Source organism: Oncorhynchus kisutch, linkage group LG22, assembly GCF_002021735.2.
Source record: "Oncorhynchus kisutch isolate 150728-3 linkage group LG22, Okis_V2, whole genome shotgun sequence".
In the NCBI taxonomy this organism is placed as follows: domain Eukaryota; kingdom Metazoa; phylum Chordata; class Actinopteri; order Salmoniformes; family Salmonidae; genus Oncorhynchus; species Oncorhynchus kisutch.
Window position 1 is genome coordinate 47,155,950 of NC_034195.2, and position 20,748 is coordinate 47,176,697.

The window sequence follows — 20,748 nt, forward strand, 5'->3', positions numbered from 1 at the left end:
AAATCATGGCCAGTTGCAACACAGCCTGTATTTGAACCAGGGTCTCTGTAGTGACGCCTCTAGCACAGAGAAGCAGTGCCTTAGACCGCTGCACCATGTGGGAGCCCAAATTTCCAGGTTGCTGATCAAAGAACCCTGTAAAAGGGTTCTATATACAGTTGAAGTTGGAAGTTTACATACACCTTAGCCAAATACATTTAAACTCAGTTTTTCACAATTCATGACATTTAATACTAGTACAAATTCCCTGTCTTAGGTCAGTTAGGATCACCACTTTATTTTAGGAATGTGAAATGTCAGAATAATAGTAGAGAGAATGATTTCTTTCAGCTTTTATTTCTTTGATCACATTCCCAGTGGGTCAGAAGTTTACAAACACTCAATTAGTATTTGGTAGCATTGCCTTTAAATTGTTTAACTTGGGTCAAACGTTTCGGGTAGCCTTCCACAAGCTTCCCACAATAAGTTGGGTGAATTTTGACCCATTCCTCCTGACAGAGCAGGTGTAACTGAGTCAGGTTTGTAGGCCTCCTTGCTCGCACATGCTTTTTCAGTTCTGCCCACACGTTTTCTATAGGATTGAGGTCAGGGCTTTGTGATGGCCACTCCAATACCTTGACTTTTTTGTCCTTAAGCTATTTTGCCACAACTTTACAAGTATGCTTGGGGTCATTGTCCATTTGGAAGACCCATTGCGACCAAAATTTAACTTGATGTCTTGAGATGTTGTTTCAATATATCCACATAATTGTCCTTCCACATAATGCCATCTATTTTGTGAAGTGCACCAGTCCCTCCTGCAGCAAAGCACAACATGATGCTGCCACCCCCGTGCTTTACGGTTGGGATGGTTTTCTTCGACTTGCAAGCTTCCCCTTTTTCCTCCAAACATAACGATGGTCATTATGGCCAAACAGTTCTATTTTTGTTTCATCAGACCAGAGGACATTTCTCAAAAAAGTACGATCTTTGTACCCATGTGCAGTTGCAAGCCGTAGTCTGGCTTTTTTATGGCGGTTTTGGAGCAGTGGCTCCTTCCTTGTTGAGCGGCCTTTCAGGTTATGTCCATATAGGACTCGTTTTACTGTGGATATAGATACTTTTATACCTGTTTCCTCCGGCATCTTCACAAGGTCCTTTGTTGTTGTTCTGGGATTAATTTGCACTTTTCGCACCAAAGTACATTCATCTCTAGGAGACAGAACGTATCTCCTTCCTGAGCGGTATGATGGCTGCGTGGTCCCATGGTGTTTATACTTGCATACTATTGTTTGTACAGATGAACGTGGTACCTTCAGGTGTTTGGAAATTGCTCCAAAGGAAGAACCAGAATTCTGGAAGTCTAACAAAAAAATCTGAGGTCTTGGCTGATTTCTTTTGAGTTTCCCATGATGTCAAGCAAAGGTATTGAAATACATCCACAGGTAAACCTCCAATTGACTCAAATGATGTCAATTAGGCTATCAGAAGCTTCTAAAGCCATGACATCATTTTCTGTAAATTTCCAAGCTGTTTAAAGGCACAGTCAACTTAGTGTATGTAAACTTCTGACTCACTGGAATTGTGATACAATGAATTATAAGTGAAATAATCTGTCTGTAAACAATTGTTGGAAAAATTACTTGTTTCATACACAAAGTAGATGTCCTAACCGATTGCCAAAACTATAGTTTGTTGACAATAAATTTGTGGAGTGGTTGAAAAACAAGTTTATATGACTCCAACCTAAGTGTATGTAAACTTCCCACTTCAACTGTATAAGTGATTGTCAGTTGGATATGCGTTCTGCACGGTTTTGTTTATCTTACCATTTTTAAGTTGTATGTGTTTGAAAATGTCTATGTTGGTCAGTCCAAAATTGCTTTTTAATTCTGTCATGGAAATAATTGTATTTCCTATTACCAAGTCATTTACAGTTTCTACACCTTTAGTTTACCATGTGGGCCAATTATCTGTGAATTCTGAAGATTATCCAAGGATTGTTCCATAGGGGTGTTTTGAGGGAGTGATATTGGTTCTTGTAGAATCTGTTTCATTTTCTTCCATATTGTTATAATGTTCTTAACTATGACGTTGTTAATGTTCTTAGCTTTGTCCTTTTAAAATAGACACAAAATGATTCTGGGGATGAGCATGCACATCTTCAATATGTACCCATTGTTCCTCTTTAGTGCATCTAACTATCTGTCTGTAGTAAAAGCCTTGGGTGGCGACTTGATCCAATTCCACGTCTGGAAGGTTTAAACCTCAGACTTAGAGACATGTAGAACTTTCATTTTTATTCTATGAGTTTATTTGCCCATTTAGAGTCTGTTATGGCCGAGTATACTTTTTTAAAGAATGTCTTCGGTGGGGTAAGTGCTATCATTGAAAAAATATATAAAAACTTTGGGAGCCATTTTATTCTAAAGATGTTTATTCTACCTGTAAGATTTATGGGAAGATTGTTCCATTTAATTAGATCAGCTTTCATGTTGTTAAGTAATGGGATAAAGTTATCGTAATATATTTGTTGTTTGTTGTCACTTAAGTATTTCTATTTTTGTGGTCCAATGATTGCTGTAGATCATGAATTATTCTTTTATCTTTTTCCTATTGCCATTATTCATTTTTTTCTTCGAAATACCTTTTAAATCTCAGTTTAATGTATTCGGAAAATATTATCAATATTAGTCAGGTACTGTATATCAGGGGATCGTCGGCTACAAAGTTCAGTTTATATTCATGTTTACCAATACTGATACCTGTTACGTGATTGCTTAATTCTAATATTAGATTATTTAAATATGTAATACAAATCTCCAAACCTATTTTAGTTAGGTTTTTGCAGCACTATTAAATGCTCCATGGCTAATTTAGTTAGCATTTGTTATTTAAAAAACAATTCAAACATAAAACATACATTATCCTTTAGGTCTTTTGCACAGCAAATACTTGAGTTGTTTAAACATATGTTGCAGAACAGTGATTACATTGTTTTCTTCGAATATTGATAAAGAATCCATCTTAAGGGGCTAGCCATCAGTCACAGAGTTGACAAGCCACTGATGGAGTTGACAATAGATACTCAAAACAGACATATTTCTGCCTCTAAAATTAAAGTAAAATACAAACATTTGTAAAATATGGACAATTATTCATTTCAAAATCACCAATAAAAACATAACCATTCTATCAGATCTTTTAGTTGACATTAGACAAAGATCTGACGGAATTGATGTTTTACGGAGTTGACAAAAATGTGATTTTCTTCTTCATTCAAGTGGTACTAACAGTAGAAATTGTGTTTATCCTCAGTTGCTTTATGACTCTAAAACCTAATTTAATATTAGCAAAATTCTTATTCTATCTTAATATATCAGGCAGATGTAGTTGACAGTTTATGGTTGTGACCATGGTGATTCCAATATTGTTTGTTTGAATCTCTCAGGGTGGCAGGTAGCCTAGTGGTTAAAGTGTTGGGCCAGTAACCGAAAGGTTGCTAGATTGAATCCCCGAGCTGACAATGTAAATATCTGTTGTTCTGCCCCTGAGCAAGCAATTAACCCAGCTGTTCCTAGGCTGTCATTGTAAATAAGATTTTGTTCTTATTTGATTTGCATAGTAAAAAACAAAGTAGAGAACTGTACAGACCACGAGGGGTCATGTTGCACTACACTACATGATAGGGGTCCAACTCTCCAGACACATATTTTTGGAATCACAGGTTTGAGAAGAATATTCTTTAAAGTCACAGAGGACTATTGCAAGAAATGACATAATATCATTTTTCAGTTAATATCCAATGTTGGCTGTTTTTAGAATTTTAAACACTTTTTTGGAGAGTTTGAAATTGGAATCCTTTGCTCCGGACAAGGGAATTTCCAGGCACAGAGCCGACATTGAAATGAATAATATTGAAAGTGTACTTAATAAAATTCTATAAAAATAAAGTTTCTCTGCGGGACAAGGATTGTCCCAACTTTCAACGGATACCTGAGTTAATTTCCTGCATGAGGCTGAGAGAAAATGTTGCAGTTTTAAAGCTAATTTCCTGTAATTCTAAACATGTTTTTAATGACTTATAATATGTTCATATGCTATCTATGGGGCCCGAGCTCCGGGTGACCCCAAGTCACACCCTACGGGGGCTGTGGAGGTGTGTGCTACGCCAGTGCCCCTAGTACGAGTGAGAACATGAAGTGTTTGTTGTCATTCAACGAGAGACGACTAGATTTCACGCAAATTGTTTCACTCGAGAAGTACTGCACCAATAATCTAAGCTAGATGTAAAATTGCACAACTAAGACTTCCTCTGCAAAAAGGTCAAAATGTATGACCGATTTCTTGATTTATTTGACTATTTTGTGTTTCTGTCTGTGTTGTTGCTAGGTTGGCCAAGCGGGACAAACAGCAGTAAAATGAACACTTTTTTTCACGTTTTTCAACTAACGTCTTTAGGGTGTACGAGAGCACAGACGGTCGCTTTGCCTAGCATAGTTCTGAGGACACCTTAACTGTATGATGAAGCCCGATAACACTGTGTCATCTCCCTCTGGTCAGGCCACAGTAGAGTCCAGCATGCCCCAGGGCCTGACTTTCAGAGCTTGTGTGTGTCTTAGTAGTACACATATATAACGCTGTCTCCTCTCTCTCTCCAATAGAGTATCATGCCCCAGGGCCTGACTTTCAGAGCTTGTGTGTGTCTTAGTAGTACACATATATAACGCTGTCTCCTCTCTCTCTCCAGTAGAGTATCATGCCTCGGAGTCCTACATCCAGTGAAGAGGAGATGGCCCAGAGTTTCTCTGACGGCTCTGGAGGTTTTGAGACAGACAGCTCCAAGGAGGAGCCTGGCCTTGGAGGACCGGGAGGGGAAAGGACTAGCAGGAGGACAGACAGGAGGGCAGAGAGGGACAGGGCTGCCCGTAGGGAGTCACTGGAATTCTGTGTGGTCATCCCTGACCTGCAGCAGTCTGTGAGTACACACTTATCTCGTTGTACACTGTTTTCTTATCATACTGCAGGAGTATGCTACACTGTAAAATATAATTTTATTGTTTCAACTAATTATTATTAAATAATTGGTTCCATAGCCTTTTGTTTTGTTTACTCAACTTTTCGATCCGAATGTTACCTGAACCAAAAAAATACAGTTGGCCCAAACTTAGATAAAATTGGGAAAACTTAGGCAGAAATTCAGTCAATTTTAAATGATGTGTTTTTGCTTAACTCATATTTATTCAACCATAATTATTATTTGGTCATCTTACCTACAAAAAGCTGTGGAACTAGTTATGCAAACACACAGTTGTATTTATTTTTAACCAGGCAAGTCAGTTAAGAACAAATTCTTGTTTTCAATGACGGCCTAGGAACAGTGGGTTAACTGCCTGTTCAGGGGCAGAACGACAGATTTATTTGTACCTTGTCAGCTCGTGGGTTTGAACTTTCAACCTTCCGGTTACTAGTCCAACGCTCTAACCACTAGGCTACCCTGCCGCCCTGATTTTAACATACAATGTTTCCAAAATACGTATTTAACACACGTTGAGCATTTACACAGTACCGTTTCCACCGTGTCCTCACAACCTCCTGGTCTCATGGCATTCCGATGTTCCTGCTATGCCACTATGTCTGTCTTATCAGTTCATCTTACTATTCTCTCATAATTGATATGTTTCACTTGTTTCAGAAAAAACTAATTCTGTATAGTTGTCTGTTGGTGGGGCATATAACTCTGTTTTATATGATTTACTGTATAAATGAGTATGTGCAATGTGTGTCAAATATGTATGCTGAAAACATTGTATGTAAAAAGCACTCTAACTAGTTCAACAACCTTTTTAGGTGGATTAATTTGTGAGACAATTTGAGCAAAAACATAATTTTAAGTTGACTGAATTTTTGCCTATGTTGAGGCTGTGGAACCAGTTACTTAATAATAATTAGTTGAAACAACTCAAAGTTTATAAAACATTTTTTACAGTGCATCTAAATCCGCTTTAAAGCCAAACCCTAACTACCTTTCTCTTTTCAACTGTGTGGTCATTCCTGAACCTTTTTTAAAACATATTAGTCATTTAGCAGAAGCTTTTATCTAGAACGACATACACTCAGTGCATTCAGCTAAAATAGCTGCTATCTGCAGAATCAGTGCTAGTGAGAGTAGATGAAAAGACAAGTACAATAGTCTGGGCTACAACATAGTTTACCCACTGCTTTGCTCTAGGCTCCAAAACCAGTAGTTCTACTGCACTGAAAATAATTGGGGTGCTGCGCGCTGGTTGGAATTATGACATAGTTGTTACTGCAGTTTGTCACTGCATGTTGCTTAAGTGAAAGACTGTAAGCAAAAAGCTGTAAAAATAAATAAATAGATCATAGCAATTGTGGAATATGTGGGATGTTTGCCCCAGCCTAGCAGCATAAAGTCAATGTGAAAGAGTGAGCTACAATAGCTATGTTGTATAAGCTAAATGTCACACTGTTCTCAGCCAAGCAGTTTGATAGACGTGAATGAGGGAGAAAAAACAGCTATTGGAAATCGGTGGCGAGGTTATTCTGCCACAGAAATACATACTTTCTAGTTGAGAAGTGCTGCTGTTCTCAAATGCCTTATCACAAAAGAACATGCACCCTCAAATAAACCAAAAACAAAAATGATTTTCTGGATAACAGGCGTAACGCTCTGCTATAATCCTTACTAATTGATTGAACTAATTCCAGTTATTGTTTTTTCCACCACCAATACTGTGTAGCGGGCACCTCTGCCAAACAACTTTATGAATGTGAAATGTTCTGCTTCTGTAGAGGAAAGGCATAGCTAATTACTGAAACAGAATATTGCTAGGAGACATTTCCATGCTGTTTTATACTGTGATTCCTGATCTTTTCTACTGTACATAAAAGCCTATTTATTCACACACACTGGTAGCTTGGCAAGGAGACGTGAGCTATTGTTTCTCCATCTGTTAGCACCTGCTGCCAGAATGTTAAATCTGCATGTGTGTTTTGTGTTTGTTTGTTTTGGAGCAGAAATGTATGTTTTAAACCCTAAGCTAAATGTGTTGTCTAATGTTTTGGAGTAGAAATGTTTGTTTTAAACCCAACACTAAATGTGTTGTCTAATGTTTTGGGGCAAAAGTGTATGTTTAAACTCCAGGTTTGATATGTTTGTATAATCTCTGAATGTTATGTATTTGTGTTGCAGCAGAAACTGACACCACTGTGTGCAGAGATGGGCAGTATTTATGTTACATATATTTGAAATACATATTTGAATTACTTCTTGAGTATTTTTTCATTTGAATTACACTGGGTTGAACTATACTCCAATGTATTTTGTATTTTCAAAATACTATTCCATTCAATGTTTTATAGCAGTTCAGATGTTGTGCCCCCCCTTTCACCCTGCATTGGTATCAGAAGTCTGATAGCACTATGGCACGATAGAGCGTCTGCTAAATGAACTAAATATAAATATATATGTAAAAATGTTGATAAATAATGTACTTGATACGGTTGTGATATGAATGCACTAATTGTAAATCGCTCTGGATTAGAATGTCTGCTAAATTAGTCAAATGTAAATGTAAAAACTAACAATTGCAAAGCATGCTGAGTATTATTCTAATGAGCTCTGCCCTGAAACAAGGCCAATAATAATACCCATTGTGCTTTGCAGTTAATTTTGGTTTGTTCATTTTCACATATACATTTACATTTTAATAATTTAGAAGACACTCTTATCCAGACTAAAGTATATCAACTAAAGTAGATAAACAACAACATATTACAGTCATTTTTGTAACCGGTACTGAGAACATTGTTGCTATTCAGGCTGTCTACTTGCAAATGTAATTTTACATTTTAAATACAAAATGCATTTATTTTAATTAAATACTTAATTATTATGATACATTCATCTTCATGGTATTTTGTATGTGTGTTTTGTCATTTTTGGCTATCCCTGATTGTGTGTGTATCTTGTCATTTTTGGCTATCCCTGACGGTGTGTGTGTTTTGGAGCAGAAGTGTATGAGGTTTAAGCCCGAGGCCACGGTGTGGGTTGCTAAGCAGCAGATCCTGTGTACACTGACCCAGACTTTGAGGGACGTGCTGAACTATGGCCTCTTCCAGCCCGCTGTGGAGGGCCGAGAGTCCGGCTTCCTGGATGAGGAGTGTGCCCTTAAAGACTACCCTACTCCCACCAACACGAAGGGGGTCCCCACTCTGGAGGTACAGGAACCATTCAGTTCTCCATCCACCAGGTCCAGCACTAACCCTAACCCTAGCCTTAGTCCTAACCCTAGACCTAACCCACCGTACCCTAACCCTAACCCTCAGACTATCCCACCCACCACCAGCAAAGTGATCCCTGGTTGTGCAGTAACAGATCTGCTCCATAAGTCTGTATGCTCAAATCACTGATTTCTCCACAAAACACAGATTCAAGAGTGGATCTTCGTCACGTCACAGAGAGGCATTTTTGGCTCAAAATGTTTTACAAGCCTATAAAGTATGTGGTGGAGCAATGGTTTGTGCATCGCATGCCCTACTTCATTTCTTCAGTACTGCTCCATGACGCAGGTCCAGTCCTCCTGTATTGTCAAACATACGTTACTGATTGTTCCAGAACATACCTTATTAGGCCAGCACGACGTTGCTGTGGATTGTGTGTGCAGCCCCTGTCTACTTCATTTCTTAAGCTCTGTTCAATCCCTGGGGTCCAGTCCTAACACAGCACTGGACATGCTGTTGTAGTCCACCCAGGGGTGCTGTATACCACCCAGGGCTGTTGTAGTCCACCCAGGGGTGCTGTATACCACCCAGGGCTGTTGTAGTCCACCCAGGGGTGCTGTATACCACCCAGGGCTGCTGTATACCACCCAGGGGTGCTGTATACCACCCAGGGCTGCTGTATACCACCCAGGGGTGCTGTATACCACCCAGGGCTGCTGTATACCACCCAGGGCTGCAGTATACCACCCAGGGCTGCAGTATACCACCCAGGGCTGCTGTATACCACCCAGGGCTGCAGTATACCACCCAGGGGTGCTGTATACCACCCAGGGCTGTTGTAGTCCACCCAGGGGTGCTGTATACCACCCAGGGCTGCAGTATACCACCCAGGGCTGCTGTATACCACCCAGGGGTGCTGTAGTCCACCCAGGGCTGTTGTAGTCCACCCAGGGCTGCTGTATACCACCCAGGGCTGCTGTAGTCCACCCAGGGCTGTTGTAGTCCACCCAGGGCTGTTGTAGTCCACCCAGGGCTGCTGTATACCACCCAGGGCTGCTGTAGTCCACCCAGGGCTGCTGTGTACCACCCAGGGCTGCAGTATACCACCCAGGGCTGCAGGATACAACCCAGGGCTGCAGTATACCACCCAGGGCTGTTGTAGTCCACCCAGGGGTGCTGTATACCACCCAGGGGTGCTGTAGTCCACCCAGGGGTGCTGTATACCACCCAGGGGTGCTGTAGTCCACCCAGGGCTGTTGTAGTCCACCCAGGGGTGCTGTATACCACCCAGGGCTGTTGTAGTCCACCCAGGGCTGCTGTATACCACCCAGGGCTGCTGTAGTCCACCCAGGGCTGCTGTATACCACCCAGGGCTGCTGTATACCACCCAGGGCTGCTGTAGTCCACCCAGGGCTGCTGTATACCACCCAGGGCTGCTGTATACCACCCTGGGCTTTTTGATCCTTCGATGTCGGCTCTTCCTATCATTGTGAAGCAGAATTCACCAAGCGTTGGATTGTTCACCCACTAATAGGGAACGTGAGCTGGGTTTAGACCGTCGTGAGAAAGTTTTACCCTACTGATGATGTGTTGTTGCAATAGTAATCCTAGTAATAGTAATCCTAGTATTCATCGTAATGTGACCTAAAATAAAACTTGTTAGCTTCACTGTCCAAATACATATTTAAAGGGATTACTATAGATAAATGAACAGAAAATGTATTGAACAAAACCTCCCATGTCAATTCTGTTGACCAACCAGTGGGTGTGCTTTCTGGGGTTGAATTACATTTATTGTTGCAGTAGCCCACCCAGGGGTGCTGTATACCACCCTGGGCTGTTGTATACCACCCTGGGCTGCTGTATACCACCCTGGGCTGTTGTATACCACCCTGGGCTGCTGTAGCCCACCCTGGGCTGTTGTATACCACCCTGGGCTGTTGTATACCACCCTGGGCTGCTGTAGCCCACCCCATCCTACAGAAGCACTTCTCCTGTTTGATCATTATCAAAGAATTTCATCTGGAAGAATTCAGCCACTTAATGAATGATCAAGGGACTGCATCACTATAATAAGTCTTTGTTTTCCAAACAGCTCAGCTGAATTGTGATGAGGCAGCATAGCTGGAAACTCCCTCTTGGCTCTCCCTGGCTCTGTTCTTTGTTCTATATATCTCCTCAGTCAGGGGGGGTCCCCTGGTATCGCTAGCAAGTATCGCTTGACTGAAGTTTTAATTACTGGCTGCCTGGGCGATCTTCTCTGGTCGTGGTACACCTTACTTAGTATTAAATATATAGATCCTCATTAGCAGTGCTGCCAGATGGGTATGATAGTGACTGGTTGTTTATTCAGGATCATTGGGAGATGACTAGAAGTGCCGTGTCGTTGACTATCATTACATGTGAAGACTGTATATTATCAAATCAATTCTCTATGTGTAATTTTATTACATGATTAAAGTAATCATGTAACTTTAATTAACTAGGAAGTCGAGGCACCACGGGAACATGTTGTTTATAGTTTCAATTTCCCGAATATAACTCAAAACAGTCGCTTATTAATGAATTTGACCTCATCAGTCTCATTTACTGAACGTCGCAAACCCTTGGATATCTACACGAAACCTAGCATAGAATCATGAATCAGCGATATGCAAATTGGCTTATTTATTTATTTACTAACTTAATCAATCAAAAAATTACATAAACAACACACAAATAGTTCATACATTGGTTACTACATGATACAAAGAAAAAGTCCCTAGCGGACGAAACCGATATGACTGCTTGGTAGACAAAGGAAAGGGGTGGGGACCAAGAGAGGGAAACTCACAGAGGATTACTACACTCATAGAGAGCGGCAAACTCACAGAAGATTACTACACTCATAGAGAGCGGGAAACTCACAGAAGATTACTACACTCATAGAGAGCGGGAAACTCACAGAGGATTACTACACTCATAGAGAGCGGGAAACTCACAGAGGATTACTACACTCATAGAGAGCGGGAAACTCACAGAGGATTACTACACTCATAGAGAGCGGGAAACTCAGTGCTGATAACTACACTCATAGAGAGCGGGAAACTCAGTGCTGATAACTACACTCATAGAAATTGCTAATGCTTTGAACATGAACAACCGCTCATTCGAAAATATATTGCAATTAACATATTTCCGAGTGTCTGCCTTTGTTGTCCCTCTCAGCGATCGCCAGTCTGTCTGCTGGATGGAAATGTTCTTAGATCGGATGCGTTTACAAGACTAAAGTATTTAAACAGCTGCAGTCTGAGTAATTGTTCTTTAGTTTGTAGATGACTTTGCCATTTCAACGTGGGAATGATCTCCACGTTCTCTCTGGTCTTGTCCTTTGGTAGAGTTGTACATACACTCCACACTATTTAGATTTAAACCTCCTAATTGAGAAGTGTACACAACCAAATACACAGTAATGTGTGTTTCCTGTCCTCCATGACATCACCAAATGAAACACACTCGACATGACTGTCCCTTAAGTGTCCACGGACCATTCCCACATTCTCAAAAATATAAATGTTGTTTAATTCTCCCATTTTGGGGATTAGGAGTTTTGGCAAGGAGAATGCCTTTGTTCTCCATAGGCTCTCTCCCGCCATACTGAGAGTTTCTACCAGGAATTTATGACCGTTGTAAAACCTGATGTGGGAGAGAAAGTGAGAGAGGGGGGAGCCACGATATACACCCAAAAGGGCTACGTCGTGACAGAAGTCATGACAACTCTTACACTACATCATAATGTATTATAATTGTTTGGCTTTAAGTGTTGAAGTAACTTTTGTTCTTCCATTTGCAGTTCCGTTACAAGAGCCGGGTCTATCAACAGCCCAATGTGAATGAGAAGCAGATCGCCAAAATCCACACGCAGGTGAGAAAAAATAAATGAAGGGCTTTATATTTATTTTTCGCTTCTTTCAGGTTGTACAATAGATTCATTATATTCATTTAAATGAATGTGAATATCAACGGCTGGTGTAAGTTCTTGTATTGGAACGGGTGAAAAGTATACCGTGGACAGTTATACCCTGTATCCGCCATTTCTGTAACCATGGTGAAAAGGTCAATGTGGAAAGGAAATGTCAAGGCCAGTAGAGTTATTGCAGTCGTGTGGAAAAATATATTAGTAAGGGAACTTGTCTTTGATATATTCATTATATTATGAGTGAAAGAACATTTCAGGTCTTCTCCCTGTAATGCTGATAGAATGAATGCCCTATTAATCTACAAGCTGAATATAAAGTGTGAATTATTGAAGTGTAGAATTTCCATGGGCTCACTATTCAGCAGGTACGTATTTAACATGATTCAGTATTTGATTGAGACAGACAGACAGCTGAGTCCAGGACAATTCCCATCAATGGCCTCCTTCTGGATCAAACAGGAATGCCATACTAAATCATATACCCATCGAATTCCCTTCACTCTGTTTTCCCTGGTCTTTCAAGTTCACTGTGTGTGTGTGTGTGTGTGTGTGTGTGTGTGTGTGTGTGTGTGTGTGTGTGTGTGTGTGTGTGTGTGTGTGTGTGTGTGTGTGTGTGTGTGTGCAGGAGAGAGAGCGAGGGAGAGAGAAGTACCACTTATTATGTTATTCAACCAGCTTATTTTGGAGGAACAATGATGAAATGATGAAATTACAAATTATGCACGCAAGCCTGTGTGTGTGGTGTGTGTGGTGTGTGTGGTGTGTGTGTGTTGGAGTTCAAAGTGTAACTGCTTATAAGGTATGTAAGTCCCCCTGCAGTGTGTCTGTCCTGCCTGAAGGCTGCAGACAAGCCTCTCTCCCCCACTGCCTGCCGCTGTTCAGCTCAGCTCAGCTCTGGGACCTGCTCTCTTAACTATTTATAAGTGGCCTCGAAAGCAGCATGTGTCCCTGGATCAGTCCTTGGGAAAGCACCATGAGAGGAACAGCAGTGGAGAGACCTGAGGAACCATCACGTGACACCCATAATGTACTAACCTCATATCAAATCAATGTTTTTTGTCCATCCGCCCGAATACAACTGCTGTAGACTTTACCATGAAATACTTGCATACCAACAATGCAGAGTTAAAACCTATAAATAAAATAGTAACAGAAGAGGAATAAAATCAAATACACAAGAATGGAGCTATATACAGGGAGTACCAGTACCAGATCAATGTGGAGCTATATACAGGGAGTACCAGTACCAGATCAATGTGGAGCTATATACAGGGAGTACCAGTACCAGATCAATGTGGAGCTATATACAGGGAGTACCAGTACCAGATCAATGTGGAGCTATATACAGGGAGTACCAGTAGCAGATCAATGTGGAGCTATATACAGGGAGTACCAGTACCAGATCAATGTGGAGCTATATACAGGGAGTACCAGTACCAGATCAATGTGGAGCTATATACAGGGAGTACCAGATCAATGTGGAGCTATATACAGGCAGTACTAGTACCAGATCAATGTGGAGCTATATACAGGGAGTACCAGATCAATGTGGAGCTATATACAGGGAGTACCAGATCAATGTGGAGCTATATACAGGGAGTACCAGTACCAGATCAATGTGGAGCTATATACAGGGAGTACCAGATCAATGTGGAGCTATATACAGGCAGTACTAGTACCAGATCAATGTGGAGCTATATACAGGGAGTACCAGATCAATGTGGAGCTATATACAGGGAGTACCAGATCAATGTGGAGCTATATACAGGGAGTACCAGTACCAGATCAATGTGGAGCTATATACAGGGAGTACCAGTACCAGATCAATGTGGAGCTATATACAGGGAGTACCAGATCAATGTGGAGCTATATACAGGGAGTACCAGTACCAGATCAATGTGGAGCTATATACAGGGAATACCAGTACCATATCAATGTGGAGCTATATACAGGGAGTACCAGTACCAGATCAATGTGGAGCTATATACAGGGAGTACCAGTACAAGTTCAATGTGGAGCTATATACAGGGAGTACCAGTACCAGATCAATGTGGAGCTATATACAGGGAGTACCAGTACCAGCTCAATGTGGACCTATATACAGGGAGTACCAGTACCAGATCAATGTGGAGCTATATACAAGGGAGTACCAGTAACAGATCAATGTGCAGAGGTACAAGGTACAAAGTGACTAGGCATCAGGATAGATAATAATAAGGCATTTGAGGTCGATATTTACATGAAGGCAGGGTAAAGTGACTAGGCATCAGGATAGATAATAATAAGGTATTTGAGGTAGATATGTAAATGAAGGCAGGCAGGGTAAAGTGACTATGCATCAGGATAGATAATAATAAGGTATTTGAGGTAGATACAGTGGCTTTGCGAAAGTATTCACCCCCTTGGCATTTTTCCTATTTTGTTGTCTTACAACCTGGAATTAAAATGGATTGTTTTAAATAAAAAATCCTAGTTATGACGTCATGACAAATGAGCTGTTATTGTCCCTTCAGTCATTGGTTGTGTTTCGTACAGTGCCAACTATGTGTAACACATAAGATATGCTTACGAACTGGAAGGAATAATAGATAACTACATATGCGGATGCTGTTAATACCCCAGCTGTAGTCGTTACCAGCTGCACACTACAAAGAGCACATCCTTGTTTACCACCAAGATGACATGGCACCCTTCTCTCCAAATTGCCCCTAGGGCACTGGTAAGTGCACTATATATGGAGTAGGGTATCATTTGGGACGCAGAAATGCAAAAACCAACCCCTCATACCCCAAAATAAAGACAGTGATTACAGGAGCATGTTTAAATATGGAAGAGGAGTCGTGGGTTGAGGGACCGGGGCTTGCGAAAGTTTTAACCCACCTTGGAATTTTTCCTATTTTGTTGCCTTACATCCTGGAATTAAAATTTAACTTTGGGGGGTTTGTATCATTTGATTTACACCACATGCCTACCACTTTGATGATGCAAAATATGTTTTATTGTGAAACAAACAAGAAATAAGACAAAAAAACTGAAAACTTGAGGGTACTAACTATTTACCCCCCCAAATTCAACACTTTGTAGAGCCACCTTTTGCAGCAATTACAGCTGCAAGTCTCTTGGGGTATGTCTCCATAAGCTTGGCACATCTAGCCACTGGGATTTTTGCCCATTCTTCAAGGCTAAACTGCTCCAGCTCCTTCAAGTCGGATGGGTTCCTCTGGTGTACAGCAATCTTTAAGTCATACCACAAATTCTCAATTGGATTGAGGTCTGGGCTTTGACTAGGCCATTCCAAGACATTTAAATGTTTCCCCTTAAACCACTCAAGTGTTGCTTTAGTAGTATGCTTAGGGTCATTGTCCTGCTGGAAGGTGGACCTCCGTCCCAGTCTCAAACAAGAATTTCCCTGTATTTAGCACCATCATTCCTTCAATTCTGACCAGTTTACCAGTCCCTGCCGATGAAAAACAACCCCACAGCATAACGCTGCCACCACCATGCTTCACTGTGGGGATGAGGTTCTCAGGGTGATGAGAGGTGTTGGGTTTGCGCCAGACATAGCGTTTTCCTTGATGGCCAAAAAGCTCAATTTTAGTCTCATCTGACCAGAGTACCTTCTTCCATATGTTTGGGGAGTCTCCCAAATGCCTTTTGGCGAAAACCAAACGTGTTTGCTTATTCTTTTCTCTAAACAATTACTTTTTCTGGCCACACTTCAGTAAAGCCCAGCTCTGTGGAGTGTACGGCTTAAAGTGATCTTATGGACAGATACTCCAATCTCCTCTGTGGAGCTTTGCAGCTCCTTCAGGTTTATCTTTGGTCTCTTTGTTGCCTCTCTGATTAATGCCCCCCTTGCCTGGTCTGTGAGTTTTGGTGGGTGGCCCTCTCTTGGCAGGTTTGCTGTGGTGTCATATTCTTTCCATTTTTTTATTTAGGATTCAATGGTGCTCCGTGGGATGTTTAATGATAGGGATGATATGTTTTTATAACCCAACCCTGATCTGTACTTCTCCACAACTTTGTCCCTGACCTGTTTGGAGAGCCCCTTTTTCAAGGCGCTGTATGTACATGAAGGCATGGTAAAGTGAATAGGCATCAGGGTAGATAACAATAGTTGTCAAATAAAGACCATGTAGCAGCATATGATGAGTGTAAATGTGTATGTATTTGTGTTTGTGTTGTGTCGATCTGCATGTTTGTGTTATGTGTGTTTGTGTGCGTATGTAGTATACATGTATGTGAATATGTGTGGGGTTTGTGTGGGAGTGTCAATGTACTGTGTGTGAGTGAGTGTGTATATGGTTTAGATATATAGTCTATTGAGTGTGTATAAGGTCAGTGCAAGATAGAGTCAGTGCAAATAGTTTGGGTACCATTAATTGACTACTTAGCAGTTTGGCTATTTAGCAGACTTATGGCTTGGGAGCAGAAGCTGTCATGGAGCCTGTTGGTCCGAGAGCAGATGCTTCAGTACCATTTGCCTCAGCAGTCATCTGTCACTTACACATCCCTCCCTCCCTCTCTCTGTTTTCTCTCTCAATTCAATTCAATTGGCATGGGAAACATGTGTTAACATTGCCAAAGCAAGTGAAGTAGATATTAAAAGTGAAATACACAATATACATGGACAGTAAACATTACACTCACAGAAGTTCCAAATCAAATCAAATCAAATCAAATTTATTTATATAGCCCTTCGTACATCAGCTGATATCTCAAAGTGCTGTACAGAAACCCAGCCTAAAACCCCAAACAGCTAGCAATGCAGGTGTAGAAGCACGGTGGCTAGGAAAAACTCCCTAGAAAGGCCAATACCTAGGAAGAAACCTAGAGAGGAACCAGGCTATGTGGGGTGGCCAGTCCTCTTCTGGCTGTGCCGGGTGGAGATTATAACAGAACATGGCCAAGATGTTCAAATGTTCATAAATGACCAGCATGGTCGAATAATAATAAGGCAGAACAGTTGAAACTGGAGCAGCAGCACAGTCAGGTGGAAGTTGAAACTGGAACAGCAGCATGGCCAGGTGGACTGGGGACAGCAAGGAGTCATCATGTCAGGTAGTCCTGGGGCATGGTCCTAGGGCTCAGGTCCTCCGAGAGAGAGAAAGAAAGAGAGAAGGAGAGAATTAGAGAACGCACACTTAGATTCACACAGGACACCGAATAGGACAGGAGAAGTACTCCAGATATAACAAACTGACCCCAGCCCCCCGACACATAAACTACTGCAGCATAAATACTGGAGGCTGAGACAGGAGGGGTCAGGAGACACTGTGGCCCCATCCGAGGACACCCCCGGACAGGGCCAAACAGGAAGGATATAACCCCACCCACTTTGCCAAAGCACAGCCCCCACACCACTGTTTATTCCATATGAATAAACACATTACAAATGTCATATTATGTACATATAAAGTGTTGTAACGATGTGCAAATGGTTAAAGAACAAAAGGGAAAATAAATAAACATAAATATGGGTTGTATTTACAATGGTCTTCCTTCTTCACTGGTTGCCCTTTTCTCGTGGCAACAGGTCACAAATATTGCTGTTGTGATGTCACACGGGTATTTCACCCAGTAGATATAGGAGTTTATCAAAATCGGGGTTGTTTTCAAATTCTTTGTGGATCTGTGTAATCTGAGGAAAATATGTGTCTCTAATATGGTCATGCTGACACGTCTGCTCCCGCTCTTCCCTCCCCTGGCGCTTGAGGGCGCCAGGTTGCCCTGCGTGATGCATCCCTGCCATCATTTATGCACCTGCCTTCCCTTGTCACACGCTTCAGAAATATTGGACTCACCTGGACTCACTTATCATCTGTTTATTACCTCCCCTATACTTGTCAGTTTCCCTGCTTTGGTCCCTGCTGATGCATTAATTGTTTTTTGTCTTTGTTTTCTTGTATGCTGACGCTGTTCCTGTCTCGTTCCATGTCCGTTCCTTATTAAATGTTTGAGTCCCAGTACCTGCTTCGTCTCTCCAGCGTCATCACATGTGACAGAATGCAGAAGCCATCACACGAAGCATCGGGGAGTACTGGTGTTCCGGTTGGTATGGTGACATCGGCTCTGGGTTGCCACCGATGGAACTGGGGGTGCCTAGCCAGCTCGTCGGACTTTCACGCCCTGGCTGGCTCGAGAGGTTTCCTTGCCTCGGTTGGCTCGGCGGCGTTCCATCCCACGTCACTCTCCACTGGATCATCGGGCTCCCTCGCTGCAGCAGGATCAACAGGCGCCTCAGTCAGATTGTCTGGCTTCCATGCCTCAGCCAGCTCGCCAGGCTCTCACGCTCCTGCCGGTTCATTGGGCACCCACGTCCCAAACGGCTTGCCTAGCGCCGATGTCTCGGCCGGTTCACCCAGGTGGGATGCCGGGTGGCGCCCCTGGGTGGGTGGGGGGGGGTACTGTCGCGTCTGCTCCCGCTCCCCCCGGCACTTGAGGGCGCCAGGCTGCCCTGCATCACGCATTCCTGCCATCATTTATGCACACCTGCCTTCCCTTGTCACGCGCTTCAGCAATATTGGACTCACTTATCATCTGTTTATTACCTTCCCTGTATTTGTCAGTTTCCCTGCTCTGTTCCCTGCTGATGCATTGATTGTTTTTTTGTCTTTGTTTTCTTGTATGCTGACGCTGTTCCTGTCTCGTTCCATGTCCGTTCCTTATTAAATGTGTGACTCCCAGTACCTGCTTCGTCTCTCCAGCGTCATCACGTGACACATACATTTGGCAGGAGGTCTCTCTCTCTCTCACTCTCTCTCTCTCATAGCTTGTCTTCTCTTGAGAGCCAGGTCTTCCAATGGCGTCCTCTATCAATATCAAGGCCATGCACACTGAGTCTGTACATAGTCAAAGCTTTCCTTCATTGTGGGTCAGTCACAGTGGCCTGGTATTCTGCCTCTGTGTACTCTCTGCTTAGAGCTAAATAACATTCCAGTTTGCTCAGTTTTTTGTTGTTGATTCTTTACAATGGTTCAAGTAATTATGTTTTTGTTTTCTCATGATTTGGTTGGGTCTAAATGTGTTGCTGTCTTGGGTCTCTGTGTTGTCTGTTTGTGTTTGTGAACAGAGTCACTGTACCAGCTGGCTGAGGATAATTTTCTCCAGGTTCACCTCTCTGTAGTTGAGGGCTTAGTCAGATTCAGATTGTTTAATATTTATATGAACAGGGTTTCAGGTGTGATTGCAGGGTACAGTGAAACTCTTAGGCTCTGAGCTCTGAGGACCAAGTGAAATAAAATAATGAAAATGGTAATATAAAACAACAATAGAAATAGCACTGTATATATACTATTAACTATAGCAGTGATGAATAAATACAATGGGGATGGGTCCATAGGGAGAGAGGGGAGCAGGTACCTGCCTAGTGCTGGCTGTTCAGCAGCCTGATAGTCTGAAGGTAGAAAGTATTGGCCAGTCTTTCAGTTTTTGCCATGATGCTCCTGTTCTGCCTGCATCTGAGTGACTGAAGCGGAGAGAACAGGGCATGGCTTCAGTTACTTTGCCTTTCCTGGGTACAAGGATGATGTTGGACATCTTGAAGCAGGTGGGTATAGAGGCCTGAGCTAAGGAGAGAAGGTTGGAATGTTTGAGAATCGCATCTTTTTAGGTGGTTGTAGAATTTAATTGCTATTTTCTGGATTTGTATAATTATCGGGAATCATCCTTATTCTGATCTGCATGCGTTTTTTGGGTGTTTTACCTTGTACACAGAGGCTGTTTTTATAGAATTCTGCATGCACTCTCAATTTGATGTTTGTCCCATTTTGTGAATTCTTGGTTGGTGAGTGGACACTAGACCTCACAACCATAGAGGGCAATGGGTTCTATAACTAATTGAATTATTTTTTTGCCAGATCCTAATTGGGCTGTCAAAAGTTATGTTCTCTTTATGGGTTAGAATGCCCTTCTTGCCTTGCCTCTAAGATCATCACAGCTTTGTGGAAGTTACCTGTGGTGCTGATGTTTTTTCATGTTTTTACATTTTTATTTCACCTTTATTTAACCAGGTAGGCAAGTTGAGAACACCTTTATTTAACCAGGTAGGCAAGTTGAGAACACCTTTATTTAACCAGGTAGGCAAGTTGAGAACACCTTTATTTAACCAGGTAGGCAAGTTGAGAACACCTTTATTAACCAGGTAGGCAAGTTGAGAACACCTTTATTTAACCAGGTAGGCAAGTTGAGAACACGTTCTCATTTACAATTGCGACCTGGACAAGATAAAGCAAAGCAGTTCGACACATACAACAACACAGAGTTACACATGGAGTAAAACAAACATACAGTCAATAATACAGTAGAAAAATAAGTATATATACAATGTGAGCAAATGAGGTGAGATAAGGGAGGTAAAGGCAAAAAAAAGGCCATGGTGGCAAAGTAAATACAATATAGCAAGTAAAACACTGGAATTTGCAGTGGAAGAATGTGCACGGTAGAGATAGAAATAATGGGGTGCAAAGGAGCAAAATAAATAAATACAGTAGGGGGAGAGGTAGTTGTTTGGGCTAAATTATAGATGGGCTATGTACAGGTGCAGTAATCTGTGAGCTGCTCTGACA

At 41.9% G+C, this 20,748-nt stretch overlaps 1 protein-coding gene across 1 annotated transcript in view; it reads left to right on the top strand.

Annotated features, from left to right (window-relative positions):
• The window catches only part of LOC109867035 (SH3 and multiple ankyrin repeat domains protein 2), a 171,542-nt gene that overhangs the window by 5,216 nt on the left and 145,578 nt on the right, over nucleotides 1–20,748 (top strand). Inside the window, exons 2-4 of the mRNA XM_031801926.1 lie at nucleotides 4,730–4,957; nucleotides 8,014–8,220; nucleotides 12,056–12,127. Of these exons, the coding sequence (XP_031657786.1) occupies nucleotides 4,739–4,957; nucleotides 8,014–8,220; nucleotides 12,056–12,127 (498 nt within the window). The 5' untranslated portion in view covers nucleotides 4,730–4,738. The remainder of the gene's footprint in view (nucleotides 1–4,729; nucleotides 4,958–8,013; nucleotides 8,221–12,055; nucleotides 12,128–20,748) is intronic.